At 41.9% G+C, this 20,030-nt stretch overlaps 1 protein-coding gene across 4 annotated transcripts in view; it reads left to right on the forward strand.

The window, feature by feature from the left end:
• Positions 1-20,030, forward strand: part of TENM1 (teneurin transmembrane protein 1) — a 1,047,296-nt gene that overhangs the window by 805,765 nt on the left and 221,501 nt on the right. For all 4 annotated transcript variants that reach the window (XM_082262885.1, XM_082262886.1, XM_082262887.1 and 1 more), the window contains one exon: positions 17,934-17,954. In XM_082262885.1, coding sequence (XP_082119011.1) covers positions 17,934-17,954 — 21 coding nt within the window. The remainder of the gene's footprint in view (positions 1-17,933; positions 17,955-20,030) is intronic.

Here is a 20,030-nt window from a genome sequence, read left to right on the forward strand (position 1 = left end):
GACTTGTCGTGCCCTAGACTGTGGTGGACTAAGGAAGGGAAGTGTAAGGGGGTCTCTGGAAACTCTGATGCAAGGGGGAGCTTTGGTGACCACAGAGTTCCCTGTTACACCAGAGTCCCCAGCTTTTCCCCTCAATCAGGGTTCCCAGAACTCCTCTTACATCAGAGTTACAGTGTAAGGGGGGAAACTCTGGAGACTCTGATGTAAAGGGGGCTCTGTGAAATTTGATTTAAGAGGGGGACTCTAATGCTAAGAGGAATTCTGTGGACTCTGATGTAAGGAGGAGATGCTGGGGGAATCTGATTTAAAGGAGAACTCTTATGTAAGGGGGGACACTGAATTCTGATGTAAGGAGGGACTCCGGGAATCATGACCTATAGGGAAATGATGTGATGTAAGAGCAGACATATATATGTATATATATATATATATATATATATATATATACACATACCCGATGTTTAATGATCTTTGATTAAAGAAGAATTGGTTAGAGAAAATTCTAGAAACTGTGAACTCATAGTACAAAGGTTAAGGCTCTTAATATATGCAATTTATACAGTTAATTTTTATTGCTTGAATTATTTTTCCCATTATGGGCGTGAGTGGGGCCTCATGTCCAAGTTTTGCCTTAGGCCTCACAAAGCCTAGAGCCGCCTCTGCTTGTTAGATAGAAATCTTTTATACAATAGGGTTGATGTTAGCAAGCATACTTAGGCCTCAGCTTGTATAAAAACAGTGTGAACAACAGGCTTTTATGAACCTTTCAGCAAGCTGTGAGCAGCTTTCCCCAGACCTTTAAAGCTCCCTTCAGCTCCTGTTTGGAAAATGTGGAACACAAATCTTATTGGGAGTGCTGATTGTCACTATAAACAAGCTGCTAGCAGGGTTCAGTAGGTTTTCATCAAGCTTCAAGCAGTGCTGAAGCTTACTAGCTGCTTGCTGAAAATGACAGCCAGCACTCCCATGAAGTACAGCCAAAGCTCCTGTGAGCTGTTTTCAGCTGACAGTGGCCGATCCAGGCTTGGGAAAGATCACAACCATATAGCCGGGATCCCCCAGGAGCCTGGAATGGCACCCGGCTCAGTCTCTCAGGGAGCTACTGAGAGCCAAAGTAAGCCCCGTGCTCCAGTGAGTGCAGGGGGCAGAGAAGAGAATGATGACTGATAGTCACCAGCTCTCTGCTCAGGGAGCACTGGGAACCGTGCAATCAGCAGTGTCTTAGAGCTGGTGGGGCACAGAATCAGGGCCGCTGATAGGGGGGGGGGGACCACCAGCCCTCTTGTAGGGGGCCTGAGCACACAGGGGGGCCCACACAGAGAGGGGGATTAGTGATGGTCAACAAATACAGAAATCTTCCTCCAGCACCTGAATCTGATCTGTCCCTCTCCCTGCTATCAGCGTTTATCTGTTGAGAAAGAGACAATCGTCCCTCACTAATCCCCCTCCCTGTGTGGGCCCCCCTCTCAGCACTTATCTCTGCTCAGGAGTTTATTTGTAAATTGTAACTTTGTTTCTCTCTCTCTCTGATCACTGAGCTCCAACTGCCCAGCCTGTATATTTTTCTCATCTCATCTTCTTTTTTAGTTAACATAGTTTTTTTTTTAGATGTAGACCCCGTTCACACTGGGGCGACCTGTCAGGCGACCTGGTCGCCTTACAGATCGCCGTAGGTCACCTGCCATAGAGAAGCTGTTGACCCGTTCTAATAGGAGCGACACAAGTCGCTCCGACTTAGAAAAAGGGTCCGGAGCTTCTTTGGGGCGACCCGGAGCGATCTGCATTGACTTCAATGTTATGAAGTCCGTGCCGGCCGATCTGAGGTCGCGGTGCGAGCTGCGCACCGTGACCTGTGAGGTCGCCCCGGCAAGTAGCGTCGCCCCAGTGTGAACGGGGTCTTAGCAGGAATTATGCGAGTTATGTTATATTTGTGTCTGCTAATAGTGATTTTGTTGTAAATTTAGCTAAATATATCTTTAATATTTTGTTGGGGGGGCCCTGCCAGGCAGTCTGTATGGGGCCCCACGATTTCTAACAGCAGCCCTGCACAGAATCATACTTACCTAGGTGAATGAAGCATCGATCTGATGCTGCATCCACCTAAGTAAGTATTATTCTAAAAAAATAAATAAAATACCCATACTTCTCTTTTAGGATCTGTGTTCAGCATTTACAAATTTGAGTTGTATGGTACTTTAGAAGCTTGCTGAAAGCTCTGCAAATGATTTATAAAAGCTTGCTGTTCTCACTGCTCTTATACAAGCTGATGCCCGTGTGAAACAGGCCTTGGAATGCAGACTTTTTTCACATCTGATTATTTTTATTATGCATACTAAATACGGGCTACAAAAGTCACCTTGTTTCAGTAATAAAGATGTCATTTCTGGATACCTAGACATCTCATGCAGATCACTCAGTGGGACTTAATTTCGGAATTTTTGCTTTGGAATTATATACCAAAATATTTTACACACTTGGTACCCTATTTCTGCTTTTTACGCTCCTCTGCGCTATTCAGGAAGTTTATTATGATGTTCCTCTTCAGGCGACCTATTTACAAAGCATTTATCTGCTGCCATTCTATGAAATCTGGGCCACCCACTAGCTCCAGAGCACTGCAAAGGACCTTATCACTCCAGGGTTTGTATGTAGGTTACAAGTCGGAGGGTGACAGCTTCCTGAGGCTTTTCACCCAGGTATGTTAACTTTGTCAAAAGAAGTTCTATACCGGTATAGACAGAAAACAAGTGCACTTGTGCAGCGAATTTGCATTACTGTTCAGTAGCCCAAATGACACAACTGATGCATGAAAATAATTCTAGAACGTGACTTAATATTTCCAATTTTCCATTATTGGTTTATTAGGAAATTACCATTTTTACAGTGCCTAATGGTACATGCTCAGCACTTTGAGAACTTCATTAGATTTGTGCCTCTGGTGGTATAGAACTTGTATAAATACTCCTGTGGATACACTGCACTTCTTCAACCAGAACAAACAGCAACAATTAAGTTTCACACAGACCTGAGATTGTTTTTTTTATGAATAAACAAATACATTTGAACTGGTACTAAGCAATGCAATCGTTCGTTAATGAAGAGACACTGTTATGGCTGCTGTAACACTAATTTAAAATGATTTGCGGTACACCTTCAAAACAAGATGTTTAATCCAGAAAGTATATCCTGGGGCTAAGTGTCAAAATAAGTAAAATTAGCAGCTGCAACACTGTACGCAGCAGAATAGAAAGTAATCAGTGCTCTGTCAACGGAATGCCTTTGTATCAGTGGTGTTAATGAAACACCAATGAAAACTCTATGGAATGCAGCCTGATTAGTGCACATACTGCATCAAGTCTCTGTATTCCTTTGCAGCTAACAATTATCACTAATCTGTAGCTACTGACAAGGAAATAGTTTGGTTAGAAATTAAAGACCACTGAGGCTAATATCGATCTGTTGCAAGGGGGAACTTTCCTCACTTATCCAGGTGGTTTCCTCCGAAAAGAGAACATCGATTCCTTTTTGAAGCCGTACATTGGGCTTTGAAGACCAGCTCTAGTCAAAACAATTAATTCCATTTTGAATAGAGCAGGCAAGGATCAGAGCCTATTTCAGGCTTTATTGTGGTTTGTGCCTCTATTGACAAGGTTATCGATTGGGACAATGACAAAAGCTCATTTTCCAAGTATGCAAGGGTTAAGCTGGCCATATATAGTTTAGTTTTTTATTTGTTCAGCCAGTGGGCTGAAAGGAAAAAACTAAACTGATTCCCCCATCTACCTCAAATTCTCCCCGCTGCATTAATATATTCTGACAGTGAGGAGACTACCCCACTCTCAGAATACACAGATCAGTACTGCAGCCATTGGCTGCAGCAGGGGTGTACGTACAGGGGTCGCCATTGTGACCAGGCTCAAGGTGGCCCCCTGTAGAACTGGATATGAGGACAGCAGGGGCAGCGGCATGCAAAGGAAAAAAGAGAAACAATCCTTCCATGTAGCCTCTGAATGCCTGCTTCTCCTCTTCTCCCTCCTGCAGATATTCAGCTGCTGCAGGAGGGAAATGGAGGGCATCAGTACCTCTACGTGCTGCTCTTGTCTCCTCCCAATCGCTGTCCTGCTGCCCTAGGCCCCTGTGTGCTTCCCTGCCCCCCTTCCCTGCCCCCTCCCACCTTCCACCTGCTGCTGCTGGGGATCTTACAGGATGGAGAGCGGAGAAAGAGACCAGTAAATGTCTCTATTTCTTTTTTTTTTTCTAATTCATTCATAGCTGAGGCATTGTAAATTTACTATGCTTCAGTTTATGAATGAACAGGAAGCTCTGTACAGAGCTGTTCCTGTTCATTCATTCTGTGTAGCTGAGGCTGCAAAGAAAGGGACTGATGTATCTGGTTTTCCCACATCCAATTTGCAAGACAGGAGAGTGTAACTGGCTCTCAATTGAGTTGGTTCTCACAGTTCTAGTGTGACCGCGGTCTGCATTGGAAAAGGGTCCTGTGCGTCTTTGGCTACCTTTCAGGACGGAATTCAAGCAAAAATTTGGACCTGGTTTGCACCTGAAATGGAGAACAAGGACGCACCGGACCCCCTAATGTGAGCCGTGGCCGCAGCAAGTGTGAACCTGGCCTTACTGGCTTGATCACCAGATCAAAAAAAAAGAAAAAGATGCCTAAAAAAAAATGAATGCAAACATTAAATTTAAGAAACAGTAGGCTACAATATAATAGAAGTATGGTTTGAGGTTTAATACAACTGTAAGCATTAAAAGGCACTAGTGTTGATTTACTAAAGGCAGCTGGGCCATTCACCCTGCAAGTGAACAGTAAATGAGGTGAAACTCTGCTGATGTGCATGTCCCACACATATATACAGTACTATAAAACTAGAAATGTGCAGCACTAAACATGTGCTTAATAAACATTAAATTGAACATTTATAGAACATAAGAAATGTATCAATGAAGAAAAAACAGTTATTGATAATACAGTAAACCCCCCTCCATTGCGGGGGTTACGTTCCGGACCCAGCCGCGAAAAGTGAAAATCCGCGAAATAGAAAAACCCTATTAAAATGCATTGTAGGCATGTTTTTTTTTTACTGTCACTGTACGTGTAAAAGCATTTTAAGGTCTTTAAACACACTTTTAAAACAATAGAAACTCATTTAAACACATAAAAGATACTGAGAGGCATAGCAAGAGCTATGGAAAACACAAAAAATATTTCATTTTTAATGATTTATATAGTAAAATAACATTACAAAAAAAAACGCAATATACCGGGACCGCAAAAACTGAACCGCGATGGAGCGGGGGTTTACTGTATACAGTTTGTGATAATCTGTGACCAATTATAAAGGGCATTCAAACCTAGTGTACATAAACCTAATCTGTGTTAAAGGAGAAGTAGAGCCAAAGCTATTTTGGCTCTACTTCTCCTGTATGTCACAGGAACGCAGTTGGTTCTGCACTCCTGTGACCTGTTTTCAGCTGACAATGGGCTGTCCGGTGACATTACTCAGCTGGTCCAGGTTGGGGAAAGATCCAGACTCCGAGATGAGTTGTAAGGGTTTGATGGCCCCTTCGCAAAGACACTCGAAGGTAGAAATTTGTCTTATTTTAGTTTTGTAAAGATAAGAGCATTTGGTAAATTAGTAGCAACCAGTTATATTATTCAGTCTATCAATATACAGTTTTCAGTTTATTCTTCAATACATGCAGAGTCTAGTAACCATAGCATTTAAAACTAAAGTTCAATCTCAGAAGGATGAAGTCTTGGTTGATGTGGCTTACCACATTATGCTATTTGCCTTCCCGAGTAGGCTGACAATATTCCATCCAGAAGTTATATATCATGTACTGAAAAGTGCATTTTATATAATGTGAGTGAATAGAATCCCTCTGTGTAATAGCCTTTTCCCATGGATAATCACACATCTTCAAAGCTCAGGAGGGATAGCCTGAAAAATAAGAAAACTGGAAAATGTTGATTGTGTAAGCCTGAAATTGTTCTAGTAAATGGCAGTAGACAAACATATTGAAAATGTAAAATGCAAGGAACAAGTTAAACTCTAACCTCCCAACCAGGAAACTATATGATATTCTCGGAAACCTATAAACCTAGGAACAGAAATTTGGAGGCCATTATTGTTGACTTCTCCTTGTGACAATGCTAGTTGCCTGGATAACATGCACATCCAAAGGCTTTAATCTGATCAGAGACGTTGACCCGAACAAATATGCAGACCACAAAATCTAGCTTCTCGCTTTCTTCACATGCCGCATTCTAATCTAATATTTTCATAGGAGCAGTAATGGTATTCCATTTATTTCTTTTGCTACGAGTTATGTTTAAATTGTTCCAGTTAGGTGGAAGACTTTGGTTGGAATTTAGTAAAGTCCCAATGACATTTTTCTGGTAGTATGGCCCTTTAAAGTGATTCACTTTTACAAAAGTGGTGCTATTACTGCACCAAATTCAAAAATAATTATCTACAGTTCGTAGATAACAAAACTGGTTGTAACTATACTAAATATAACTTGGCATACAGAGACAGGCACAGTGCCTGTCTCTGTATGCTGTTTAACAGGTGGCATATTTAGTACAACTACCAACTTTCCTGCCCACTTATCACTGCCAATGGGTGAAAACCTGATAACGAAGTTCAGAACTCAGTTCCCATCATGATTCGTGATTCGTGATTGACAGTAGGTAGTGGGTGGATTCTATAGGCAATAGTAGGATCCTTCCACTGGTTGCTGTCAGTCAAAAGAGGAGTGGACAAGATGGGGGACTGCTAGTGTCTCAGCTTCCGCAACAAACTCCTTCCACCCAGCTACAAAACACCTCGTCACTGCACTGTCTGTGTAACTGCTGCAGTGGCAAAAACAAGCTTAACTGCACTGAGAATGGGGTGTCTGTATGGACCTTCAGGTTACGGTGCTCCTTTGCATGTGGTGCATGCCCCAAGTTCATGTACCTGTTTACAGAAAATATATGAATCTGTTGTCTGCAAAGACATTTATTGTGCGAAGAAATTATGGAATTCTAGAGATTGTTGTGGTACTCTGTGATTCTATGACTGGTAAATCTGATAAAGACACATATCCTGCACTTTTTGGATTTAAAGAGCAGTTCCGCCCCCCAAGAAAAAAATTAAAGTCAGCAGCTATAAATGCTGTAGCTGCTGACTTTTAAATATTAGGACTTACCTGTCCAGGGTTCTCGCGATGTTGGCACCCAAAGCAGATTTTCGTATCGGCTCTCAGGTGCATTCAAGGAAAGGGAACCCAGTAGGGAAGCCTTTTGGCTTCACAGCCGGTTCCCTACTGCACATGCGCGACAGAGGGGCCGAACTTCCGAGGGATGGCATAGCGGCACTTTCTCATGGAAGTGGGTCAAAAAACAGGTACCCCCCACCGAAAGAGGGGGGGAGTAAGCATATAAACGGAAGTTGCACTTTTGGGTGGAACGCCACTTTAATGAAAGCTAGTTTAAATATAACAAGGAAGAACACTGCGAAGTAAGTGTAAGGTGTTAAGTACACTAACGTCCATGCTTTCCTGTTTAAGCTATGGGTCTCCGAAAACTGTGGAGGAACTTCAGTCTAATGCCCCGTACACACGTGCAGATTATCTGAAGACTTTTGTCTTCAGATTTACCTTTTCTATGTAGTGCAAGGGCCTGCCGGATTGCATACAAATTGAAAGTGTTTAGGTTTGACCTCATATGGTTTTGGTAAGTCTACAGACAAAAGTCTTCAGATAATCTGATAGTGTGTACGGGGCATTAAGCTGGATACACACTATCCAACTTTTGTGGTTAGATTTCCTTCAGATTTACCTTTTCTATGTAGTGCAAGGGCCTACCAGATTGCATACAAATTGAAAGTGTTTAGGTTTTACCTCATATTATATGGTTTTGGTAAGTCTAAAGGAAAAAGTCTTCAGAAAATCTTATAGTGTGTATGGCCCATTACTGTGTGCTCAATACTTGTAGGCCATGCAGTCTGTACATCCGATCCCAGCTTTGTTATAAATGGTATTAGTCAGTCAAAAAGGCTGCCCTATAGACTTTCATTGCAGCAATCAATTCTCCTAATAAAAGAGCAGGGACAGGACTTGGATGGATCATGATCTGCAAGCATTGAGAAAACAGTACCATCGGGCTTCCTACACAGTTTGTGGAGAGCCGTGACTTGAAAGGGACTACATAGAGGTAAGTGCAATTAACACTTTAACACTTTAGGTCTCACTACACACTGCTGCTCCCAAACTGTTTTGGGGCTTTTGACCTTTTTTTGTCTAAGGCCCCTTTCACACTAATGCTTTTTTCCTGCATTTTTACTCTGCAAGAAAAACGCAATAAAAATGTTTCTCTTTAAATTCTATGGGACTGTTCACACCACTGCACTGTGGGTGTGGTGCGTTTTGAAACTGCACCATTGAAATGAATGGAGATTGCAGCAGAATTTGCCAAAATCGCAGTAAAATCGTGGTAGAATTGCTATAAAAATGCACCGTGATTTGCATTTTTGGTGCTTTTTTGAGTCACAAGTCCATTTTTCACAGGTGCAGGCAACCCAAAAAACCATCAGAAATGTACAGGAAACACATATAAAACACAGCAAAATCACAGTAAAAACTCAAATGCATTTTTACTACAGTTTTACTACAGAGCAGTGTGAAGGGGCCCCCTACACTGAACGCACCTCAATGAAAGCCTATAGGGCAGATTTACTAAACCTGGAGAGTGCAAAATCAGGTGCAGCTGTGCATAGAAACCAATCAGCTTCCAGTTTTTTTTGTCAAAGCTTAAATAAAAAAGCTGAAGTTAGAAGCTGATTGGCTACCATACACAGCTGCACCAGATTTTGCACTCTCCAGTTTTAGTAAATCAACCCCTATGTGTCCATGACGCCTTAAAGTGGCAGTAAAGTAATTTATTAAAAATGAAAAAGCTGTTTTAACCACTGCCGGACCGCCATCCGGAGTTATACATCGTTACTTTGACGTTAAATAGCAGGGTTATGGCAGCAGATAGCTGCCATGACCCAGTTATTATTTTACTGGGTCCTCTTTCTCAAAAAAGATATCCCAGCAGCAGATTCGCCACAGGATCATTTTTATGGGCAGCGGGAGAGGTGCCCCTTTCCCTCCCTCCCTTCCACCGCTTCTGCTTACTGGAGCCGTCGGTAGCGGGAAAAACAATCCGGTCCTCTCCCCGCCTAAGCAGGAAGTCGAGTGAGGGCAAGCTGGCCCCCACTCGACTCTATGGCCTGTGAGGACTGGAGCGACGTCATAAGTTGCTTCCTCCCAACGGCCTGAGAGGGCCCATTTTTTTCATAATGAAAAAATAAAAATGATCAAAGAAATTGTTTTAAAGGGACAGTGTAAAAAAAATTAATAAATAAAAGGTAAAATAAATAGGAAAAAAAAATTTAAAGTACCCCGTCCCTCCGAGCTTGCGCGTAGAAGCGAGCGCATACACAAGTCGCGCCCACATATGTAAACGGTGTTCAAATCACACATGGGAGGTATCACTGCGATTGTTAGCACGAGAGCCATAATTCTACCCCTAAACCTCCTCTGTAACTCAGAACTGTTAACCTGTAGAAATTTTTAAAGGGTCGCCTATTGAGATTTTTAGGTACCAATGTTTGTCGCCATTTCACGAGTGTGCACAATTTTGAAGCATGACATGTTGGATATCTATGTACTCGGTGTAACAATATCTTTCACAATATAGAAAAAGATTGGGCTAAGTTTACTGTTTAGTTTTTTTTAAATGCTGTGAAATTTATTTTTTCCCAAAAAATTGCATTTAAAAAGACAGCTGCACAAATACCGCATGACAAAAAAAATAGTGCAACGACCGCCATTTTATTCTCCAGATTGTCTTTGCTAAAAAAATATATATAATGTTTGGGTGTTCTAAGTCATTTTCTAGCAAAAAATACTGAGTAAACAACAAGTGTCTGAAATAGGCCTGGCCCCTAAGTGGTTAAATCATAATGTACTAGAATGCACCATATATGAGCCCAATATGAAAGACTTACCTACAAATGGAGCCCTCCAGCTCTGTGCTATCACAGCTCCCCTTGGTCCATCTTTGCCCAGTCTTCCTTCCAGGTTCTCTATCTTTGGCCGCTTGAATGGCTAGGGGCCTGTGATGTCACTTCCGTGCATGCGCACAGGAGCCATATCGCCACAGTGCGAACCATGAATGTGATGTGAACTGCGCATGATCTGTCAGCAGATTTTAACCACTTTACCTCTAGCCACTGTGCTGCTACTGCGGCACAGTGGCTCGTTATCGTCCAGCGATGTAGACCTACGTCGCTGGACTCCTCCCCCTGTAGGCGGCGCTCGCGTGCCGCCGGAGGCGCGCTCCCGCTGTTTTCATTCACAGCGGGAGTCGGGCCAGGGGAGGAGCGGCGGCGATCGCCGCCGCTCTTCCCCGACCGTTGGGGAATCTAGTTTGGAGATCCGTCCGCCTGTGTAAACAGAGCGGGCGGATCTCCTAAGTGACAGGGAGTGACAGATCGGAGTGTTCAGCATAGCTGAACATCCAATCTTTCCCTGGCTCACACAGTCACCTCCCCCCCCCCCCTACAGGGTTAGTAAGCACCAGGCATACATTAACCCCTCCCTCTCCAATAAAATTAACCCCTTCCCTGCCAGTGTCATTTTTACAGTAACAGTGCATATACAGTGGGTACGGAAAGTATTCAGACCCCCTTAAATTTTTCACTCTTTGTTATATTGCAGCCATTTGCTAAAATCATTTAAGTTCATTCTTCTTCCTCATGAATGTACACATAGCACCCCATACTGACAGAAAAACACAGAATTGTTGACATTGTTGCAGATTTATTAAAAAAGAAAAACTGAAATATCACATGGTCCTAAGTATTCAGACCCTTTGCTCAGTATTTAGTAGAAGCCCCATTTTGATCTAATACAGCCAGGAGTCTTTTTGGGAAAGATGCAACAAGTCTTTCACACCTGGATTTGGGGATCCTCTGCCATTCCTCCTTGCAGATCCTCTCCAGTTCTGTCAGGTTGGATGGTAAACGTTGGTGGACAGCCATTTTTAGGTCTCTCCAGAGATGCTCAATTGGGTTTAAGTCAGGGCTCTGGCTGGGCCATTCAAGAACAGTCACGGAGTTGTTGTGAAGCCACTCCTTCGTTATTTTAGCTGTGTGCTTAGGGTCATTGTCTTGTTGGAAGGTAAACCTTCGGCCCAGTCTGAGGTCCAGAGCACTCTGGAGAAGGTTTTTGTCCAGGATATCCCTGTACTTGGCCGCATTCATCTTTCCCTCGATTGCAACCAGTCGTCCTGTCCCTGCAGCTGAAAAACACCCCCACAGCATGATGCTGCCACCACCATGCTTCACTGTTGGGACTGTATTGGACAGGTGATGAGCAGTGCCTGGTTTTCTCCACACATACCGCTTAGAATTAAGGCCAAAAAGTTCTATTTTGGTCTCATCAGACCAGAGAATCTTATGTCTCACCATCTTGGAGTCCTTCAGGTGTTTTTTAGCAAACTCCATGCGGGCTTTCATGTGTCTTACACTGAGGAGAGGCTTCCGTCGGGCCACTCTGCCATAAAGCCCCGACTGGTGGAGGGCTGCAGTGATGGTTGACTTTCTACAACTTTCTCCACTCTCCTGACTGCATCTCTGGAGCTCAGCGACAGTGATCTTTGGGTTCTTCTTTACCTCTCTCACCAAGGCTCTTCTCCCCCGATAGCTCAGTTTTGCCGGACGGCCAGCTCTAGGAAGGGTTCTGGTCGTCCCAAACATCTTCCATTTCAGGATTATGGAGGCCACTGTGCTCTTAGGAACCTTAAGTGCAGCAGAAATCTTTTTGTAACCTTGGCCAGATCTGTGCCTTGCCACAATTCTGTCTCTGAGCTCTTCAGGCAGTTCGTTTGCTCTGACATGCATTGTGATCTGGAAGGTCTTATATAGACAGGTGTGTGGCTTTCCTAATCAAGTCCAATCAGTATAATCAAACACAGCTGGACTCAAATGAAGGTGTAGAACCATCTCAAGGATGATCAGAAGAAATGGAAAGCACCTGAGTTAAATATATGAGTGTCACAGCAAAGGGTCTGAATACTTAGGACCATGTGATATTTCAGTTTTTCTTTTTTAATAAATCTGCAACAATGTCAACAATTCTGTGTTTTTCTGTCAGTATGGGGTGCTATGTGTACATTCATGAGGAAGAAGAATGAACCTAAATGATTTTAGCAAATGGCTGCAATATAACAAAGAGTGAAAAATTTAAGGGGGTCTGAATACTTTCCGTACCCACTGTATATAGCACTGATTACTGCAGTAATGTCACTGGTACCCCAAAAGTGTCAAAAATGTCAGTCAAGGGTCCGATCTGTCCGCCGCAATGTCGCAGTCCCGCAAAAAAAATCGCAGATCGCCGCCATTACTCGTTAAAAAAAAAAAACCCAAAAATGACAGAAATCTTTCCCTTAGTTAGTAAACGCAATAACTTTTGCGCAAACCAATCAAAATACGCTTATTGTGATTTTTTTTACCAAACATAGGTAGCAGAAAACAAATTGGCCAAAAATTTTTAAAAAATTCAATTTTTACATATTTTTTGGGAGGAATTTCATGTAAAAAAATGTTAAAAATATTGTTATTTTTTCAAAATAAACGCTCTTTTTTTTGTTTATAGCGCAAAAAGTAAAAATCGCACAGGTGATCAAATACCACCAAAAAAAAGCTCTATTTGTGGGAAAAAAAGGACGTAAATGTTGTTTGGGTACGGCGTCGCACAGCGCCGAATCGCAAAAAGTGGCCCAGACGTAAGACAGCAAAATGCTCTAGTGGTAAAGTGGTTAAATAAAATGACTTTACTACCATTTTAAATCAAACAGAAGCCAATGAAAGTTTACTAAACATTAACAGCTTCAAATTCACTGTGGTGTTAAAAAAAAAGAAGTGAAACAACTGGCAGTGCAAAAGTATCACCGATAACAACTATTCTGTGGGTACTTGCTCCTGCGTGGAGCTGCAGTTAATTCTAAGGGTATATTGGTAATTCTACAGAGCAGACAATGGTGTGCATTGCTCATAGCTTTGCGTATTAGAAAATTTGCACTACAGCTCAAGGCCAATCTTGAGAACATCACCAGGCTTCGACTGTAGGAGATGACTATCCCTGGTTTCTGAAGCCTTGTAGGCTTTTCCATTCATTTGGAGGCCACCTGGTTCTAATAAGCGGCCATTCTCCTTTTGTCTAGTGTCGGTGATTGCACTTTATAAGGATTGGGGAAGATCATCCTTTTCACGCATGCAGGGATTTGTGGGGTTTCTCTTCACGGAGTCTGTTCGGCTTATCATCACGTTTTATATATTTTTGCACAATTTTTTATGGATACTTCATGGAATTTATACATGAATTTTGTATTTTATGATCATGGTTTATTAATTGTTTTTTTGTGGACATTTATTAATTTTTTCACATGAACTTTACACTTTATGATCATGTATTTTAATTGACATCATTTGTTAGCGCTGCACTTCATTTATATAATTATACAGGTATATTGGTAATTATAGGATGCTCTGTTATGTATGTGAATCTAAACATTTTTTTTATAGAATTCACCGTCACTGGTTATAAAATAATGCTGACAATTTCCCAATCTTTGCTACTACTTTAACAAGGTTCAGTTAGCACATAAAACTATCTAGGCATTCAATATCCACAAGATTGGCTATCCTGTTACTGTTTTATCAGTAACCGGATTCAAGACAGCCTCCAATAGTAACATTTGGAACATAGTTTTGGAATCCTGTACATAACTGACTTATTTTTTTACATGTGTCCAAGCACTGCGTAATTATAGCAAAACACAGCTCTGGGTATGCCAGGCTTATACTGAATCGTTGGCACAAGGCAAAATAACAGCACATTTTAGCTAAATATGATTTCTGATGTTGATATATTAAGGAGAGGTATTAATAGACAACATCAACCTTTTTTAAAACGGAACTACTCTGCATCTGAGCACCACAAACCAAAAACTTTACTTAATTAATTTGTAATATTCAAAGCAAACTACCCCATCCACCCATGTCTCCATGCTTTATTTTGATAGGAAATACTTAAAAAAAACCACCCTCTAGTATTTTTGGCTTTGGCCATCTTGAATAAGGGCAGATGATTCATGAAGCATTTACGTCCTGGAATTTATCTGCCCTTAGCTCAGGCATGCAGGTAGGAGGGTGTGCTTTGCTGATACAACCCCTCCTCCTCTCCTGAAGACTCCTGGGATAAATGACATCATTTTCTTAGACCTAGAAACCAAAAGTTACTGGGGAAATGTAAAAAAAAAAAAAAAAAAGTTTAAAACAATAAATATTGATATGTGATTCAGGTGCCGGAAAAAAAGAGCCCTGCACCATTTTGGTGTGGATGTGATGTGACTTGAGCCATGCAAAATGTATGGCTCAAATTGCACCGCACAGACATCGCATGTGAAGTGCACAGGTGCGACTCCTGTGTGAATCACATGCGGTATTCTGCACGCACTAGTGTGAACCCAGGCTTAAAGTGTTTGTGAAGTCGCACTGTGACTTTACTAGTATCCCCTCTGACTTAAGCAGTTAGTAATTTAGTGTGTGTTACTTTAATATGAAAAGGCTAAATACCTTTTTCTCACACTGCAGCTGTGCGGTCACGTGATCCCCTCCGAAATTCTTCCTCGTTCTATGCATAGCATCGGGAGGGGCTGAGATATCCCTGTAACCTCAGCTGGCCAGCAGAGGGAAGTCACGTGACCGCACAGCGGAGGTGTGGGAAAAGGTATTTAGCTTTTTCATTTAAAAAAAAACACACACACTATAGTTACTAACTGCATAATCCAGAGAGGATACAAGTATATTTGCTGCATTTTACAGCTGAATAGGGGTTTGAGGGGCAGGAAGGAAATCGGCTCTCACGCTAACAGGCAGGGAGGGAGAGGGAGAGAAGGAGAATGGGGAGAGGGGAGAGACTTACAGCAGGGAGCGAGATGAGCGAGGCACGTAACTTGACCACTGTATCACGGCTCAGCCATGATTATCGTAGTCAGCACAGACAGGGGGACACAGGAATAGGCAGGATCAACCAGGTATATTACAACATATGAAGGGACAAATGACATGGTACAAGCACTGTGCTATAGATCATGCCTTAAAAAAACAGGATCTTTTTTTTTTTTTAGGGTTAACCACTTTAACGTTCATAACATTATCTAAAATAGAAATAAAACAATACATATGGAAAATGGTATATATTTAACAAAGAAAATATTATAGTCTAGTTTAGTCTAAGAAAATTGATTTAGTCCCAGTTTGCTCATTTCCATATGTGGGCAGTGCACAGTTTTCTTACCCAATCATTACCCACTTGGATGCATGTCATTATTAGCCCATGTTTTCCTTGCTTATCCTGGAGGTTGGTATGGTTGCTGAACAAACAGAACATTCAGATTTCATTACCACATACTGTACAGTATATGGCCAAACCGGGACTAATGAAGTTGGTGAATTTCCTTAGCAAGGACATAGACCATTTCTGAATTTTTACAATTGTAGCTTCCTATAAGGCCATCACCTTCATATTGAATATGCTTGGTGAAGAGTACAGGAAAGGTCTGAATCATAAGATGCAGAAAAGGCCGATGCTTATATTAGGAAATGGGCTTTTTCCATCTAATTACTTTTCCAAATCTGTTGCCATCAGACAATAAAGTCAGAGATAACCACAAAACAAGAAAACATCAATACCAGTTTATTTAAAACTCAGATACAATATTGAATCTTTTATCTTTATACAGCAGAGGTCATCAAGCCCCCCCCCCCCCGCACACACACACACACACACACACACACATGCTAGGGAGGGCACACAATACCTTCTCTGCTGGCATGTGAGGGCATTTGCTGTCATTTACAGCTTCCTGGACTGTCAGTTACTAAGATTGGTCCACCCATCTCCCAAGTGTGGGTGAAAGCAGGCCTGTGGCTGAGGAATTTGGTGCTCTGAGCTGACAAAGCCTGTCCACCTGCCTACCTGGATGCATGCCAGCCAGCCAGGAAGCCTGTATAGCACATAGCACTTATCAAATAGGGATCCCCCACCCAGTCTAATTGTTTTTCAAGTAGCCTTAGCATTTCTGCATCCATAGGAAAGTGGGCAGTGTTTAACCCTTTTGCCAGAGTGTTTTTTTTAAATACCCCCGCTGCTGCCAACATAAACATCATGTCTGTGGAATAGAAAGGGTCAAAAGCTGCACTTACACCAATCCCGGGGGTATTTTGCTGCAATGACACCAGTTCTGGAGGGATTTTTCCTGCACTGACAGCAATCCTGAGGGTATCATTCTGTACTGACATATGCTGCACTACCACCAATTCTGGGGTACTTTGCTGAGCTATTTTCAATTTTGAGGTTTTGTGTCTGTCTGTGAGTCTCCTATTTGTGCCCCTGTAATAAAAGTGGAGCTCCAGTCTCCCAAAAAAAAAAAAATAGTCAGTAGCTATAAATACTGTAGCTCTGACTTTTAATATAAGGACACTTACCTGTCCAGGGGTCCAGCCATGTTGGTACTGGAGATGATTCCTAAATCCACTTCGGGTGTGGGCGCCGGCATTGTAAGAAAGGGAAACCGGCAGTGAAGCCTTCCAGCTTCACAGCCAGCTTCCTCCTGCTCATGAGCGAGTCGCACTGTGCTTTATGAATGGTCCCGCAGTCTTCTGGGATCTGTGTTCCAGAAGGCTGTGGGGGGAAGTAGGGGAGGCCAAACATGCTTTTAGGTCACCGCAGCGATCTGAGCTGGAAGTGTGAGTTGGTACCTGTCAAAAACAGGTATCTGCCCCCCAAAAAAGTGCCAAATGTGACAGTGGAGGGTGCAAACAAGCGGAGCTTCCCCTTCTGGATGGAGCTCCACTTTAAGGAGTATTTAGTAAGTACATTGACTGTCGTGTATACACAATAGGCTTATACTCTATTAACCCCTTCAGCTCTGGAAGATTTTACCCCCTTTATGACCAGACCATTTTTTGTTACCTGGACTGGTAATTGCACGGCCATGCAACGCTGTACCCAAACTAAATTTTGATCTTTTTTTCACAAATAGAGCTTTCTTATGGTGGTATTTGATCACCTCTGGGTTTTTTATTTTTCATTATACAAACCTAAAAAGACCAACAGTTTACACAAAAAAACAATATTTTTTCACTTTCTCCTAAAAAAAAACATATCACATAAATAAATTAAAAAAAATCAAATCTCTTAATACAGTTTGGATAAAATATATTCTGCTACATGTCAATGGTAGAAAAAAAAAAAAAAAACAATAAGTGTATATGGTGGTGATCAGCAACTTATGGCAAGACAGCTGGCATTCTGACAATAAGGGGTTGATTTACTAAAGCTAAGAGGGCAAAATTAGTCACAAATCTGCAGAGAAACCAATCAGCTTCCAATCTTAGCTTGTTTAATTAGGCTTTAGCGATAAAACCTGGAAGTTGATTGGTTTCTGCAGAATTGTGACTAATTTTTTTTTTTTGGGGGGGTGGATTAAATATAGATCAATGTTTGTCTCAAGCATGTTTGAAGCCATTTACGGTTGACCGTCTCACTACTTCTGCTGGAAGTTTATTCCGAGCAACAGCGTCCCTGTTTCTCAAGATCTAAAGTTGGGAGGTATGGCGGGTGTCTGGAAAACAGCTTGTTTTGTTTTGTTTTTTAACATCGATGCAATGTCATATTTGCTGTATTACTTCACTGTAACAGAGTGTATTTTCTCTGCAGTAGAATGTTTGAGTATATGCTTTACATTTTCTGTAAACCTAATTTCTATTTTCTGCTTCTTCTCCTCCTGCTGCAAACTTGATTTATTACATCAGAAACAGAGATACAAGACACAGGTAAGCGAATCACCGATGGAGCCATTTATAACTTTATTGATTTGGCATAAAAAAGAGATGAAGGCTGTAATATATTACTAATCTAGTCAACATTTGAAGAAGGTGTACATAAACAATATTCAAGTCACAAAGAGATTTCCCTCTAATTCCTTTTTATTGCCTTACTCTAAGTGTGACATTAAGTGTTCATGTTTTCTTCCATTAATCAATCATTCATATAATGTGTCCAACTGCAATGCTTCACTGACTCTGAGCACGTTTTACTGTGAAGTGCAGCATACGGTATATAAAGCCTTTGTAGGCATGACAGCTACGGTATCTCACAAAAGTGAGTACACCCTTCACATTTTTGTAACTATTTTATTATATCTTTTCATGTGACAACACTGAAGAAATTACACTTAGCTACAATGTAAAGTAGTGAGTGTACAGCTTGTATAACAGTGTACGTTTTTTGTCCCCCTCAAAATAAGTCAACACACAGCCATTAATGTCTTAACCGCTGGCAACAAAAGTGAGCACACCCCTAAGTGAACATGTACAAATGGGGTCAATAAACCATTTTCCCTCCCCGGTGTCATGTGACTCGTTAGTGTTAGAAGGTCTCAAGTGTGAATAGGGAGCAGGTGTGTTAAATTTGGTGTTATTACTCTCACTCTCTCATACTGGTCACTGGAAGTTCAACATGGCACCTCATGGTAAAGAACTCTCTGAGGATCTGAAAAAAAAATAAAGATGGCCTAGGCTATAGGCTATAGGCATTAAGATGGCCTAGGCTATAGGAAGTTTGTCAAGACTCTGAAACTGGACTGCAGCATGGTGGCGAGGACCATACAGCGGTTTAGCAGGACAGGTTCCACTCAGAACAGGCCTCGCCATGGTCGACCAAAGAAGTTGAGTGCACGTGCTCAGCATCATATCCAGAGGTTGTCTTTGGGAAATAGATGTATGAGTGCTGCCAGCATTGCTAAAGAGGTTGAAGGGGTGGGGGGGTCAGCCTATCAGTGCTCAGACCATACCCTGCACACTACATCAAATTGGTCTGCATGGCTGTCATCCCAGAAGGAAGCCTCTTCTGAAGATGATGCACAAGAAAGCCTGCAAACAGTTTGCTGAAGACAAGCAGACTAAGAACATGGATTACTGGAACCATGTCCTGTGGTCTGATGAGACCAAGATAAAATTATTTGGTTCAGATGGTGTCAAGCGTGTGTGATAGCAACCAGGTGAGGAGTTCAAAGACTTGTGTTGCCTACAGTCAAGCATGGTGGTGAGAGTGTCATGATCTGGGGACACTGGGGAGCTACAGTTAATTGAGGGAACCATTATTGCCAACATGTACTGTAACATACTGCAGAGGATGATCCCCTCCCTTCGGAGATTGGGCCGCAGGTCAGTATTCCAACATAACGACCCCCAAACACTCCTCCAAAAGGACCACTGCTTTACCAAAGAAGCTAATGGTAAAAGTGATGGACTGGCCAAGCATGTCTCCAGACCTAAGCTCTACTGAGCATCTGTGGGGCATCCTCAAATGGAAGCTGGAGGAGCGCAAGGTCTGTAATATCCACCAGCTCTGTGATGTCGTCATGGAGGAGTGGAAGAGGACTCCAGTGGCAACCTGTGAAGCTCTGGCGAACTCCATGCCCAAGAGGGTAAAGGCAGTGCTGGAAAATTATGGTGGCCACACAAAATATTGACACTTTGGGCCTAATTTGGACATTTTTTCTTAGGGTTGTACTCACTTTTGTTGCAGCAGTTTAGCCATTAATGGCTGTGTGTTGAGTTATTTTGAGGGGACAGCAAATTTACACTGTTATACAAGCTGTACACTCACTTCTTTACATTGTAGAAAAGTGTAATGTCTTCAGTGTTGTCACATGAAAAGATATAATAAACTATTTACAAAAATGTAAGCGGTGTACTCACTTTTGTGAGATACTGTACATACAGGTTTTCTTTTTTCCTTATTAGGGCCCTTTTAAATGAAAAGTACAAAGTGCATAACAAAAATAATTAATAATAATAAATAAAATAAATTCATCAAAGATCCATAAAATTCATATAAGTGTTCAT

This window comes from Pelophylax lessonae (assembly GCF_965119305.1).
Source record: "Pelophylax lessonae genome assembly, chromosome: 7".
Lineage (NCBI taxonomy): Eukaryota > Metazoa > Chordata > Amphibia > Anura > Ranidae > Pelophylax > Pelophylax lessonae.